Source organism: Heptranchias perlo, chromosome 8 (assembly GCF_035084215.1).
Source record: "Heptranchias perlo isolate sHepPer1 chromosome 8, sHepPer1.hap1, whole genome shotgun sequence".
Classification (NCBI taxonomy): domain Eukaryota; kingdom Metazoa; phylum Chordata; class Chondrichthyes; order Hexanchiformes; family Hexanchidae; genus Heptranchias; species Heptranchias perlo.
The window spans coordinates 40970145-40985233 of NC_090332.1; the positions used below are offsets into that span (position 1 = coordinate 40970145).

A 15089-nucleotide genomic window follows, 5' to 3' on the forward strand; every position below is an offset into this window, starting at 1 on the left:
TTTCACCCTCTGTTGTGATATCGCAAGTTTAATACTTTCTCTTTAGTAACTACATTTTTGGGAGGACGAAAATCAAATTGAAGTAACAATTAAAATTGAGGGGCAAAGAGTTAAGAATAATGGAGCTGGTTTTCAAAATTAATGGGTTCTGTTTCATCTCCATTTGCAATGCAACAAAAATGTAATATTGCAATTCCACATTTGTCGATTAACTTGTATCATTCATAGATTTGCAACAAATCAATCAGTAAAGTAATGCAAATGAATGAAAATGCTGGGGGTTTGGTGCTTCCTGTGCAGGCAGGACATTTGACTGGCCTGAGGACTGACCTGACAGCAGCGTTAAAAGCTAGGTGTGATACGACAATTCAAGAAAATGTGCACTTTCTACCAGCAGGGGGAGCCCCAATCTCTTAAAGGGAGGATGTCTCTTAAAACCGCTTAAAGGTAGCTGGTACCTGTTATTTGCTAATAATAACAGTCTGCTGTCTGAACGGAGATAGGACATCGCACATGTAAATCACAGATGCAGACCCCGTCCCTATGTTTACAAACTGATGAGTTATGTTAAAACATTGAATAAAGGTTGCGCATTACTAAATCCCACATCCTCCAATCTGTATGCCAGACCTCACCAATCTGCCGATCTGAGTTTGTACCAGGCCTGCAAGAGTGTGTGCTCCAAGGTTCTCTGCTGATGCACTCGAGGCATTAGTGCAAGAGGTACACCCCCCATCACCCACATACCAACAAACTCTTTCCATCAGGACTAAACTCTGCCAATCAGATGCTTCCTCTCACCCTTACATATTACCACTGTTGCAAGCCGCCCACCCAAAACTCACAGGCCACACATACTGGCAGCAATTCAACCATGACAGGCACATCACCCAGACACAGGTCCCATTTTTTTGCAAGAGAAGGTGGCGCGTAACAGGAGGCAGCAAGTGGCAGTGGCATATAGCCCCTCGAGCCTGTTCCTCCAACAGTAAGACCATGGTGGACATATGACCTAACCCCATATACCCGCCTTAGCCCCATACCCCTAATACCCTTGGTTCACAGAAATCTATCAATCTCAGATTTAGAATTCACAATTGAGCTAACATCAGCTGACATTTGCAAAAGAGCATTCCAAACTTCTCCCATCCTTTGCGAGTAGAAGCGTTTCCTAACTTCACTCCTGCATATCCTGGCTCTAAATGTTAGGCTATATCCCCGCATCCTAGTATTCAAGTATAGGAGACCTCCAAAAACAGTTACAAATGCATCAGCAGCCAAAAGCAATAATCCAGCAACTAACCTGTAAATCCTGCATGGTCCCTTTAAGTAACGCTGGTGAGGGGTTCTCCAGGCACTCTAAGACATGTTCAGATGGTTGTGGTTAAGTGCATTAAGTTGAGCATTAAGTTCCAACATGGTTTCTATCACTTTAAATCAGTGTTGCACACTGATTGTATCCATTTTCTCCTTACTTTACATGCATCCAGCGTTTGTTACTTGCGCATGCACTAATACCTATACCAAGATGGCGTCCGGCGCATGTCACGCTAGATACGTGCGTGCAGCCAAGACGCCATCTTGGCACTTAAAGAGACCGCATAGCGCTGAAACAACGGGCGCTAGATGGCCCAATTTCTAGCCCACTGTGTTTGAAATTCGTTAAATTGATGAGAACTGGTGACTTGGTGGAAAACACTGAAAAAGTGTTGGAGGAGCCCTGCTCCACTGGTATTAGAGAAGAAGCTCAAAGATAAATTGCCGTTCTGGTGAGGAAAGTCCTCCAACATGTTATATATGGGATATCAAGATTAACACAAGAAGTTTTTTACAATTATATTAGAAGAAAAAGGGTAGTCAAGGGTAATGTGAGCCCTTTAAAAACAGATGCGGGTAATGTTGCAAACGAAAATAAGGAAGTGTCAAACTTGTTGAATAATTACTTTGTGTCAGCCTTCACAATAGAGGAAGAGGACAATATACCTGACATTCCAGGGAAACTAATAATGAATCAAGGACTGAAACTCACTAAAGTTAACGTAAGCAAGAAAACGGTTTTAGAAAAAATAATGGCACTAAAGACTGACAAATCCCAACCTGATGGTTTCCACCCCAGGGTTTTGAAGGAAATAGGTGAGGAAATTGCAGATGTTTTAGCCATAATCTTCCAAAGCTCTCTCGATTCAGGAATTGTCCCTTTTAGATTGGAAAATTACAAATGTAACTCCATTATTTAAGAAAGGTGAGAGAGAGAAACCAGGAAATTATAGATCTGTTAGTCAAACATCTATTGTGGGGAAGTTATTGGAATCTATAATTAAGGACAAAGTGACTGAGCACTTAGAAAAATTTGAGCTGATTAGAGAGGGCCAACATGGATTTTTAAAGCATAGGCCTTGTCTAATGAAACTAGTTGAATTTTTTGAGGAAGTAACCAAAGCAGTAGGCAGGTGAATGTCTATGGATGTGTTTATATGGACTTCCAGAAGGCATTCGATAAGGTTCCACATAAGCGACTGTTAGCTAAAATTAAAGCTCATGGAATTAAAGGCAAATTATTGACCTGGTTAGGAGATTGGTTGGACGGTAGAAGACAGAAAGTAGGGATAATGGGTATGTACTCGAATTGGAAGGAAGTGACTAGTGGCGACTCACAAGGATCTGTGCTAGGGCCTCAACTATTCACTATATTTATTAATGACTTAGATAACACAATGGAGAGCCATATATCCAAGTTTGCCGATGACACAAAAATAGGTGGCATAGTAAGTAGTGAAGACAGGAGCATAAAATTACAAAAGAGACATGGAAAGATTAAGTAGTGGACAAAACTGTGGCAGATGGATTTCAACGCAGGTAAGTGTGAGTCATCCATTTTGAACCAAAAAAGGATTGATCCGAATATTTTTTAAATGGTGAAAAGCTCGGAACAGTGGAGGTCCAAAGAGATTTAGAGGTCCATAGATCACTAAAATGTAGTGGTCAAGTACAAAAATATAATCAAAAAGGCTAATGGAATGTTAGTCACAATATCTAGAGAGTTAGAATTTAATGGGGAGGAAGTTTTGCTACAGCTGTACAAAGCCCTGGTTAGATCTCATCTGGAGTACTGTGTACAGTTCTGAACATCGCACCTTAGAACTGCTGTATTGGCCTTGGAAGGAGTGCAGCGCAGATTCACCAGAATCTTACCAAGGCTCCAAGGGTTAAGCTATGAGGAGAGATTACATAAATGAGGCTTGTATTCCCTGCAGTATGGATAATTATGGGGTGATTTGATTGTGGTTTTTAGAATTTTGAAAGGAATGAAAAGGTAAATAGAGAGAAATTTTTTCTGCTGGTGGGGGAGTCTAGGACAAGGGGACATAACCTTAAAATCAGAGCGAGGCCATTCTGAAAAGAAGTTAGGAAACACTTCTTCACACAAAGGGTGGTAGAAGTATGGAACTCTCTTCCACAAAAAGCAGTAGATGCTACCTCAATTAATAATTATAAATTGGAGATCGATAGATTTTTGCTAGCCAAGGGTATTAAGGTATATGGAGCCAAGGCAAATGAAGTTAGGATACAGATCAGCCATGATCTCATTGAATAGTGGAACAGGCTTGAGAGGCTGAATGGCCTACTCCTGTTCCTGTGTTCCTATATAAATAATTAAATGTCATAGTCAACAAAACCCGTACCTTGTAGAAAAAATTTTGCACACTGTATAATGAAAAGCATTCTACTGCAAATACCTATGTAAGCACAAGATATAATGTCCTCAATGTCTTCCAGACATAATTCTTGCAGTTGTGTATATAGAACAGATGTATTTAATAATAACCAGTAACAACGATAAAAGTCAGAAACTGAAGCAGCACTTCCCAACTGCCTCTTTCCTCCCTTTCTTTACCAAACCTTCTAGAATTTTCTATATATACCCAACTTTCCTTGCCCTTCCATAGGGGTAGAAAAAGTCACAACTGCACTTCCCGTAGCCCAATTCCTCAGGATCATTATATCTGATTTCCTATTAGTTTGTTATACATCATATATGTACATAAAACCCTGTCAAATAAATGAACGGACTAAACATCAAATTATTCAATAGTTATATATAAACATAGAATGCTACAATTACAACCAATTCCCTGGTGATTCCTTGACAGTTACCTTGGGACTTTCAATGTAATGCATCTCTCCATCTACAAGCACTCTCCCCTAAGGTAACCTTGCCAGTTGATGAAGGTCGCAACTAAGCTGCAGGGATAAATAATACATCCTCTTTTACGGAGGCAGACGGATATGAAGACAGAATATCCCAATCATTAGAGTTCCTCAGGCCACAAGTCTTTGTTACTGTCCTCCGATCCAAAGCCAAAGAAAGTCTTATAAAATGATCCCAACACGTACTCAGTTTAAATATTGTATTGTCCCATTCTGCTTCTTCAGATTTATTTACTAAAGATTTCATCTCACCCCATTCACTTGTAGTATCTCTGTCAACCAAGAATTAGAAGAGTAGCCAGAAGATCATAATAATGATGTTGATGAGGACGAAGATGAGAATTATTCCCTGTCCAGAATCACCTCAGGATTTTCTGGTACTTCCTTGTCTAGTTCTGCATGCACTTTTTCCCAAGTCCAGTATGGAGGCATGTCACACGGACATGTATATACGGGCTAATTTTGCCATGCTATCTTACACTTCCATCGATACTGATACTGAAGCAAACCGGCTTTTGAGTTGCATATGCCTGAGGCCCATCAGTTTTTAACGAGTAAATGTGTATCTTCAAGGTAGCAAATGTAACACCGCTATTCAAGAAAGGAGGGAAAGAGAAAACAGGGAACTACAGGCCAGTTAGCCTGACATCAGTAATTGGGAAAATGTTGAAATCCATTATTAAGGACGTGGTAACGGGGCACTTAGAAAATCATAATATGATTAGGCAGAGTCAACATGGTTTTATGAAAGGGAAATCGTGTTTGATAAATCTATTAGAGTTTTGAGGATGTAACTAGCAGGGTAGATAAAGTGGAACCAGTGGATGTAGTATATTTGGATTTTCAAAAGGCATTCGATAAGGTGCCACACAAAAGGTTTTTGCACAAGGTAAGGGCTCATGGGGTTGGGGGTAATATATTAGCATGGATGGAGGATTGGTTAACGGACAGAAAACAGAGTAGAAATAAACAGGTCATTTTCAGGTTGGCGGGCTGTAACTAATGGGGTGCCGCAAGGATCAGTGCTTGGGCCTCAGCTATTAACAATCTGTATTAATGACTACGATGAAGGGACTGAGTGTAATGTATCCAAGTTTGCTGACGTTACAAAGCTAGGTGGAAAAGTAAGCTGTGAGGAGGACACAGAGTCTGCAAAGTGATATAGACAGGTTAAGTGAATGGACAAGAAGGTGGCAGATGGAGTATGATGTGGGAAAATGTGAGGTTATTCACTTTGGTAGGAAGAATAGAAAAGCAGAATATTTTTTAAATGGTGAGAAACTATTAAATGTTGGTGTTCAGAGAGATTTGGGTGTCCTTGTACATGAAGCACAGAAAGTTAACATGCAGGTACAGCAAGCAATTAGAAAGGTAAATGGTATGGTATTATTGCATGGGGGTTGGAGTACAAGAGTAAGGAAGTCTTGCTGCAATTGTACAGGGCTTTGGTGAGACCACACCTGGAGTACTGCGTACAATTTTGGTCTCCTTACCTAAGGCTGGATATACTTGCCTTAGAGGGGGTGCAACGAAGGTTCACTAGATTGATTCCTGGGATCCATAGGTTGTCCTATGAGGAGAGATTGAGTTGAGTGGGCCTATACTCTCTGGAGTTTAGAAGAATGAGAAGTGATCTCTTTGAAACATATAAGATTCTGAGAGGGCTTGATGGGGTAGGTGCTGAGAGGCGTTTTCCCGGCTAAAGCGTCTAGAACTAGGGGGCATTGTCTTAAGATAAGGGGTCAGCCATTTAGGACTGAGATGAGAAATTTCTTCACTCAGAGGGTTATGAATCTTTGGAATTCTCTACCCCAGAGGGCTTTGGATGCTCAGTCGTTGAGTATATTCAAAGCTAAGATCAGGGATATAGGGATCAGGTGAAAAAGTGGAGCTGAGGTCAAAGATCAGCCATGATCTTATTGATTGACAGAGCAGGCTCGAGGGGCCATATGGACTACTCCTGCTCCTATTTCTTATGTTCTTATGTTCATACACAATCTTCAGGTGACCCTTGTAGGAGTCAAAAGACCCTCCGTTAGATGACCTGGATTTTGCAATCACGTCGAGGAAGATTATCAAATCCCTTCCAAAGAGGATAAATGTCAGTGTGTCATGTGTGCTGTCATGATGTGAGGATCTGATTTTTAAAAAATAATGCAATCACCCATTTTTCTCAGTTATGGTTCTTGCCTGCATAAACCCTCATGCAGCCTTGATCATGCGCTTCATTCTCGAAGATTGATTCAACTGAGGATGATACGGTAATGTTAAATGAGGACCTCATTTTACTCCATCTGTCCAGCATAAGCGGTGTGGTAGAAGTCCAAAAAAGGCCTATTCAAGCTGGCGCTCCAGCCGTGGCCATCTTGGGTTAGGTCCTGAGATGGGCAGCCAGTCAACCTGCCTGTTTCGGGCAGATGCCGCCTGTAATATGCAAATTGAGGTCTGAAGACATATATAAGACCCTGATTGCAATTTTGAGGTACAAATGGGCAGAGCGTGCACTTAAAGGGACAGCTGGAGGCCGCTCCAAAAACGGTCCAGGTTAAATTTAATTTTTTTTGATGGAACCAAGAGAAGCACTCATGTTCCTCCTGGGACCACAAAAAAACCTTGGCTCATTGACAGCCCATCCGAGGCACCCCCAGGCTCTGACTGTGTCGGCTGGCTCAGCGTGGACGCCAGACAATTTCCTGCCCTCCCACAACCAGCAAGTTGCTGTGAGGTGTCCACTTGGTGCCCGCAGCCAGGTGGCAACATGTAAATGAGGCCCGGGCCTCAAAATGGCTTACCCTCACGACAGCAGCAACGGGTCGGTAGTGGGCAAGCTCCGCCTGCTGCCCGCCTCTTATCTGTCCGAAGTTAAAATTGGCCCTATGTTGTTTGATTTCCAGTGCCTTTGTTGTCTCTTTGAACACTGCACTTGTAAATGGTGTACCCCAGTCAGACACCAGGTAAAGTTGGAGCCCAGGAACAAAGAAAATTTTCCTGCAGCAATTTCTCAGTATCTAATTTAGTTGTGCCTCTAATGGGGAATGTCTCTACCCATTTGAAGAAGAAATCTACGAATAATAAGAAGTAACAATTACCCTTCTTCTATTTACTTTTTTTAGTCTTATAGACAGTTATGCTTTCTGTAGCCAAGAAATTGTTAACATATTAAGAGGTGTTTGATTGTTCTAACAGTTTGCTACTGGGAGCAATACATTTGTATTAAGTGTCAGAAAATTAAGACTCCAGATTGCTTCCTGTGCCAAGTTAAGGATTAGGTAGTATATATGTGAATGCACAACCCATTCAAAACAAAATTGGGGAGTTAGAAGCATCAATAACTAAGAAGGCATATGATATAGTAGCTATAACAAAAACATGGCTTAGGTTTGGACTGAGAACTTGATATTCCTGCTTATAACATTTTCAGGCGAGCTAGGGAGGGGAAAAAGGGGAGTGGGGTGGTATTGTTAGTAAAAGATTCTATCACAGCACTGGAATTTAAGGATAACCTGATGGTAAATTCATCAGGATATTGTCAGAGATGGGTAACTATAGATATGAGGAGAAACTTGAGATACTGAGACTATTTCCCCATGAGAAGATTTAATAGAGGTTTTAAAATTATGAAGAATTTTAATAGAGTGAATAGGGAAAGACTATTTTCTCTGGTTGTGGTGTCAGTTTCAAATTATTATTGAGAGTGAGGAGAGGTTAGGAGAAATTTCTTTACATGAGGATTGTTGGAGCATGGAATACTTTACCACAGGGAGCGGTTGATGCAGAGACCATTGCACCTTTTAAGGGAAAATCAGATAAGTGTTTGAAACAAGGAAGCTACAAGGCTATGGGAAGAGAGCAGAGCGGTGGGATTAGTTTTGCATTGCTCCAGCACAGACACAATGGGCCAAATTGCCTCTTTCTATGCTGTAATCTTCTATGGACCAGACCAGCTTTATTTATCAAAAAGTCATCGACCTGAAACGTTAACTCTGTTTCTCACTCTACAGATGCTGCCTGACCTGCTGAGAGTTTCCAGCATTTTGTGTTTTAATTTCAGTTTTATTTATCATTCTTCATAGTACAGAAGATACAGGCTGGAATGGTAATCAATCTCTCCAGGGTGGGGCCCATTTCCTCTGTGCTAGAGCCCACTTGTGGCCCTCAACAGAATATGTGGCTGCTCTTGACAGTCACAGGAACTGCTGGGCTCATCAGGGGCGTTTCAGGTGGGATTCCCAGGTTAGTCCGGGAGCACCCCATACATGTTTGTGGTCTACATTAACGACTTGGATATGAATGTAAAAGGTATGATCAGTAAGTTCGCTGATGATACAAAAATTGGTAGGGTGGTAAATAGCAAGGAGGATAGCCTCAGTCTGCAGGACGATATAGATGGGTTGGTCAGATGGGCGGAACAGTGGCAAATGGAATTTAACCCGGAAAAGTGCGAGGTGATGCACTTTGGAGGGACTAACAAGGCAAGGGAATACACATTGAATGGGAAGACCCTAGGCAAGACAGAGGGTCAGAGGGATCTTGGTGTGCAAGTTCACAGATCCCTGAAGGCGGCGGAACAGGTAGATAAGGTGGTAAAGAAGGCATATGGGATACTTGCCTTTATTAGCCGAGGCATAGAATATAAGAGCAAGGAGGTTATGATGGAGCTGTATAAAACACTGGTTAGGCCACAGCTGGAGTACTGTGTGCAGTTCTGGTCGCTGCACTACAGGAAGGATGTGATCGCCTTGGAGAGGGTGCAGAGGAGATTCACCAGGATGTTACCAGGGCTGGAGCGCTTCAGCTATGAAGAGAGACTGGGAAGATTGGGTTTGTTTTCCTTGGAGCAGAGGAGGCTGAGGGGGGACATGATTGAGGTGTACAAAATTATGAGGGGCATAGATAGGATGGATACTAAGGAGCTTTTTCCCTTCGTTGAGGGTTCTATAACAAGGGGGCATAGATTCAAGGTAAAAGGCGGGAGGTTTAGAGGGGATTTGAGAAAGAACTTTTTCACCCAGAGGGTGGTTGGAGTCTGGAACTCACTGCCTGAGAGGGTTGTGGAGGCAGGAACCCTCACAACATTCAAGAAGCATTTGGATGAGCACTTGAAATGCCATAGCATACAAGGCTACGGACCAAATGCTGGAATATGGGATTAGATTAGACTGGGCTTGATGGCCGGCGCGGACACGATGGGCCGAAGGGCCTCTATCCGTGCTGTATAACTCTATGACTCTATGACTCTATGTTCCCAAACTGCTGCTACACCATTCTGAGCACCCCCCCCCAACCCAACCCGGGCTTGGAATTTTTTGGGACTTTAAGAACAGGCGAATACCCAGTGGATCAGGGTTCCACCCTCTTTCGAGCCTGCGTGCCCAAATTCCACTGAAGTGTCCTGCAATTTCAGCCCCATGTCTCTAATATACACTGCACAATCAAACAGAAGTTGCAAATATAATTTATTTAGCTTAAAAAATGCATAGAACTAACAGCAAAACTCATTTTCATGTATGTTTCTTCTTCAATTATTTCATTCCTGACTGTTGTTGGGGGTGCAGTTCCATTAATTATATTAGGCTATGGAAGGTATCAGAACTGAACCTGATCCTTTCCTCAGCAGTTTTATCTCTCCCTAGCCCAGGGACACTGAGGTCAATTGTAGCGTCCTAATACTGCCCCATCTGATTTCAGCTAACTTAGCACAGACATACTGTAAAATATAATTTTGTTAAAAATGGTCAAACCTTTTTACTTAAAAACAATTAAATCTTCATTAAGATTTGACTCAATAAGCCTACACACATTAAGAGTCAAAGCTGTTCTTGCACTGTGGTATGGTCTGTATAATGCTTCAATATGGGATTTCCAGTCTGAAGCGGTCATTGTTTCATATTTTGAAAATTAAGGTTGCGCATCCCCAGGGTTCAGCACTCCACCATTGGCAGCCTTGCATTCAACTGTCTAGGCCCTAAACTCTGGAATTCCCTCCCTAACCTTTCCGCCTCTCTACCTCTCCTCCTTTAAGACGCTTCTTAAAACCTACCTCTTTGACCTGTCCTAATATCTCCTTATGTGGCTCGTGTCAAATTTTGTATGATAACGCTCCTGTGAAGTGCCTTGGGACATTTTACTATGTTAAAGGCGCTATATAAATGCAAGTTGTTGCTGTTAGTATGTTTAAAAAATACAAACAAAAATGTAAAATGAAGCTTCAGTTTGCACATGTCAAATTACGATATTGCTGTTTCAGAAATTCTCTGTAATAATCTCATTTCTGCACTCCCAGCACAGGAGCAGTATTTATTTGTAAGAGAGGTGAATTTTTATGTTGATCAAGGTAAGGGATGTCATTGTTGGGAAAGGGAGCACTCTTCCACTTTTGTCAACAGTTATCATCATTAGGGACTCTCCATCCAGGTCGAACACAGAGGAAAGTTCTCTGCTCCAACAATCTATCTTTGCCCAAGCCTCAGAAGAGTACCTCCTATTGCACCAGAGTTAAGGCTACCTTAAAATATGTTGCATCTGTCATTGATTTATTGCTTAAATACATTGAAAAAGAAGATTCCTCATTACTCATAAAACTAAATTTTCACCTTTGATGTACTTTGTGATTTTATTTTATTTCAGACATTCAGTTTTTTGCAGATATTACCTCACATTTTTCTCTGCTTTCTACCTAATAAACATTTTGTTGATTACAGGGAAAAATACTTGTAGGAACTAAAGATGGTGAGATAATTGAAGTTGGAGAAAAGAATGCAGCATCAAATAGCTTAATTGATGGGCACATGGAAGGAGAGATTTGGGGCCTTGCCACACATCCCTCTAAAGACCTCCTGATCTCTGCAAGTGATGACGGCACTATAAGGATCTGGGACCTAGCTGACAAAGTAAGTAGGAAAGGATGAAAAACAGAGATGCATTCCTAAAAAATGATGACATACTGGGCTCGATTTTAGCGTCGGGTTGCCTGCGGGTTTCCAGCGGGGGGGCCCCGAAAATCCCGATATCCAGTCACGTGACCGGATCGCGCTGAGATCCCGGCCACTTCCGGGTGCCGCGCTGACGTGCGGGGCTGCGTGCGCAGGCCCCCGCTGGTGGGAATCCCGCAGGCAATTAAAGCCAGCGGGGTTCCACTTGAGTGTACTTACCTTGCTTGTTGAGGTCATTAAATGAGCTGAAGCAGCTGTCAAAACAGGAAGTGTGGGATTTTAGCTTCAAGGCAGTGAGTTTCACACACTGGGGGAAACAGTCTCCCTTCAACCGGTCGTGTTCCAGCCAGCAGCCTGTGGCAGCTGCCAAGGTGCACTCCACAGCGGGTGGGAGAGCCCTCACCCACGCAGGAGGCCACCGCGTCATGTAGGGCAACCCCTGCCCTCCACCACCCCCCGCCAAGCCAGAGGACAGACCGACGTGAAACCGCAGCCCCAGTGCGAGGAACCACCTACCTACCCTGCACAACCCCTCAGACCAACACCTGCCAGATGGGTGGTGCGTTGACATCCTCGGAGGATGAACAGCATGACCAGCCCCAGCAGCCTCGCAGTCCACGCCGTCCACCTCTGACACGTGGAGCTCCACAACACGGTCCTGTGGCACACCCACCTGCACAGCAGGAGGGAGGGCAACCGCAGAGAGAGACGCGTCGCAGAGGGCACTACCCTCGCCACAGGGTCCACAGACCGAGGCGCAGCTCCCCGGACCTCTCCGAGCAGCAGTGCACACGGAGGCGCAGATTCACTCGACATGTAGTCGTGGACATCTGCAGCCTCTTTCATGCCGAGCTGCTCCTGGCTGGCCCCAGCACCATCTGCTTACCTGTCGCTGCCAAAGTCACCACTGCCCTCCACAACTTCTCCTCTGCATCCTTCCAGGGTGCAGCCGGGTACACCGCCGATGTCTCTCAGTCGTCTGTGTGGAAGAGCCCTGCAAATACACCTGCACCTACTCTGCAGTAACACAATGGGTGGCATCAGTGGTGGCTCCTCATAGTGATACCCAGGAGCGGGCATTATTGCACACAACAGACAGGATTCGGGGAGACATGGCAGTGGTGGTGCCAATATAATGTATGATGTTTGTTGCTCCGAAATTCAATATAGGTAACACCCATGGCAAACCCTCAGACACCCTTGTGCATCCCCTTCATGCTCACGACACGTTTGCCGTATGCTGCCTACTGCACATATGCGATGCATGCCCTGTGGCTGCAGCACAGGTGGTGGCAGGTTGAGTGAGGCTGGCCGTGAGGGAGATGCACGAGAGGGTGAGTATGGGATAGAGCCATGAGATTGTATGAGGATTGGGTTGCGTGTTCGTGGCGGGGTGAGTACTGGCGAGGTGAGTAGGTGCAGGTAAGATGAGGATGAGGTTTGAGTGGGTATGAGGGGTGATGTGACAGAGTAGTGTTGGCGGTGCCGAAGGAGATGTGGGGTGGGGGCAGTGTTGTGGGAGACGGAGTGTAGGGGAAAGACTACGTGTTCTCACTGTGGCTGACCTACTGAGGTCATTGGAGCGCCTCCTGCACTGTATGCAGGTGGGCGATATGTTGGTGGTGCAGGTGACCCCCTCTGCCACCTCGAGCCAGTCCTTGGTGGCAGAGGCAGGCTGCTTCCTCCCGCCCGCCGGGTGGAAGATCTCTGTCCTCCCCCTCCTCCTCACCCCATCTGATGATACCTGGGGTGAGGCATCATTAAACTGGGAGCAGCCTTCCCCCTGGGCTGCTCCATGCTGTAATTTGTTCCATTGGTTGCAGCATCTATCAGTGGAGGACTGCCCCTTTAACTAGAGAGCCTCCAGCTGACAGATCGTACTGCGCATGCGCAGCCCGCCCGACGCGCAGACCAGCAGCGCGGAGCCCGGAGGAGCAGGTAATTGAATCCCATTAGTGTGTTGCCTGCCACGATCGCGCGGGCAACCCACTAATTTCACCGGGCGCGTTGACCACGCTCCCGAAACCAAACCCGCCAGAAACCCGCAGGCCTGCTAAAATCAGGCCCACTGTCTTTAATGCAGGTTATATACAATGCTCTTCAGCAAGATGTCACTTTTTTAAAATAATTCTTTGAGATGTGGGTGTCGCTGGCATTTATTGCCCATTCTTAATTGCCTTTGAGAAGGTGGTGGTGGGCCGCCTTCTTAAACTGCTGCAATCGACGTGGTGAAGGTACTCTCACAATGCTGTTAGATAAGGATTTCCAGGAATTTGACCCGACGACACTGAAGGAACAACAATGTATGTCCAAGTCAGGATGGTGTGTGACTTGGAGGGTAACTTGGAGGTGATGGTGTTCATACACCTGCTGCCCTTGTCCTTCTGGGTGGTGGAGATCGTGGGTTTGGAGGTGCTGCCAAAGAATCCTTGGTGACTTGCTGCAATGCATCCTTTAGATAGTACACATTGCAGCCATAGTACGCCGGTAGTGGAGGGAGTAGGTGTTCAAGTTGGTGGATGGGATGCCGATCAAGTGGACTGTTTTGTCCTGAATGGTGTTGAACTTCCATTCTAGTGGCTTGCTAGGCCACTTCAGAGGATAGTTACAAGTCAACCACAGGGACTGGAGTCATATAAAGAAGTGAGCCAGTTGGCTTTTTATAACAATCCAACAGCTTCATTTTCACTGGTACCAACTTTTTTTATCTTCAGACTTTTTTTAAAACTGAATTCAAATTCTCAATCTGCTATGGTGGGATTTGAACTCATACTCCCTGGATTATTTAAGACTTGACCAAATATTTCTCTCATGCTCAATGTTGAGGACAACTCCTGTAAGCGAGCTCTCACTCCCCACAAACTATATACGTACAATATCTGATAATGGAGCGTTGCCCAGTGATAGAACAGATACCCTTGTTGCTATATTTAGTTCACTGAATTGGCACAATCCCTTTTGTGTTCTTTACCTTCAAATAATTAAAGAATCAACACTTTTATCAGGCTGTGTGACTTAAACTATTAATTGTAAATAAGGTTTATTAAAAGTAAATATTAGATAGGAGCAGAAAACCAATACAGCAGATTTCACTTGATTACTTTTAACCTTCACCTCCCTGGATACAAAAATAACAAAATCATGACACTTAGCAAACTACCAAATCTGAACTAGCAACTGTAGTACAAATTTATACATGAAGTTTATCTAAGCACTACATAGTCCTTAGGTGTTCACCCCAACCTCTTTGAATCCAGAAGAACTGAACGGGTAGCGGACTGCCAAAAATATCTCTCTACCTGGGCCTAGAGCTGCTGGCCAACCTCTCCCACAGAAACACCTAGTTGACTATCCCCTGCTGTGAGAAACCCTGCCACTCCATTTCAGTTCTCATAAGCATCTGGATTATTAGTTCACATCTTAAAGATGAAATGACACCTGGCCTGAGTCACACAATAGATGCTGAACACAAATCCAATTATCAAACTCTTTATCTTAAATTGTTTTCAGGACAAAATAAGTAGTTATGGACTTAACCCGTTATCACAGGAGAGGGGAGGCAACAAAAACATGTGAGAGCAAGTATCAGCGGGATGACCTGTAAAGGAAAACAGGAGATGGTTAGACGGCTGAAAGTATCTTTACAAATGAAAGTGGGAAGAAGCATAATAAAAGAAATTGAAGACATAAAAGAGACAAAGCATGTATGAATAGCTGAGGCAGAGGTAAATCAGGTCTGAAATGGAAACAGGGGAAGCTAGCAAAACAGGGTCTGATTGCCTGCAGAAAAGAAAAACAGGCCGTAGACTCCTCCACTAGCACTGTGTTCCGATGAAGCATCTGCAGCTTTTACATTGACTTTAATAGCCTTAGAATTTATATCAGCCTCCACTTTCTCTGGGAAGGGACTGCTTCAGAAGTGGGAGGTGTGAATCAGCATGCAGCACT

General features: G+C 44.0%; 1 protein-coding gene across 1 annotated transcript in view; it reads left to right on the forward strand.

Moving 5' to 3' along the window:
- LOC137324570 (echinoderm microtubule-associated protein-like 6) overlaps positions 1 to 15089 on the forward strand; it is a 436862-nt gene that overhangs the window by 391093 nt on the left and 30680 nt on the right. Inside the window, exon 39 of the mRNA XM_067989009.1 lies at positions 10911 to 11099. Coding sequence (XP_067845110.1) covers positions 10911 to 11099 — 189 coding nt within the window. The remainder of the gene's footprint in view (positions 1 to 10910; positions 11100 to 15089) is intronic.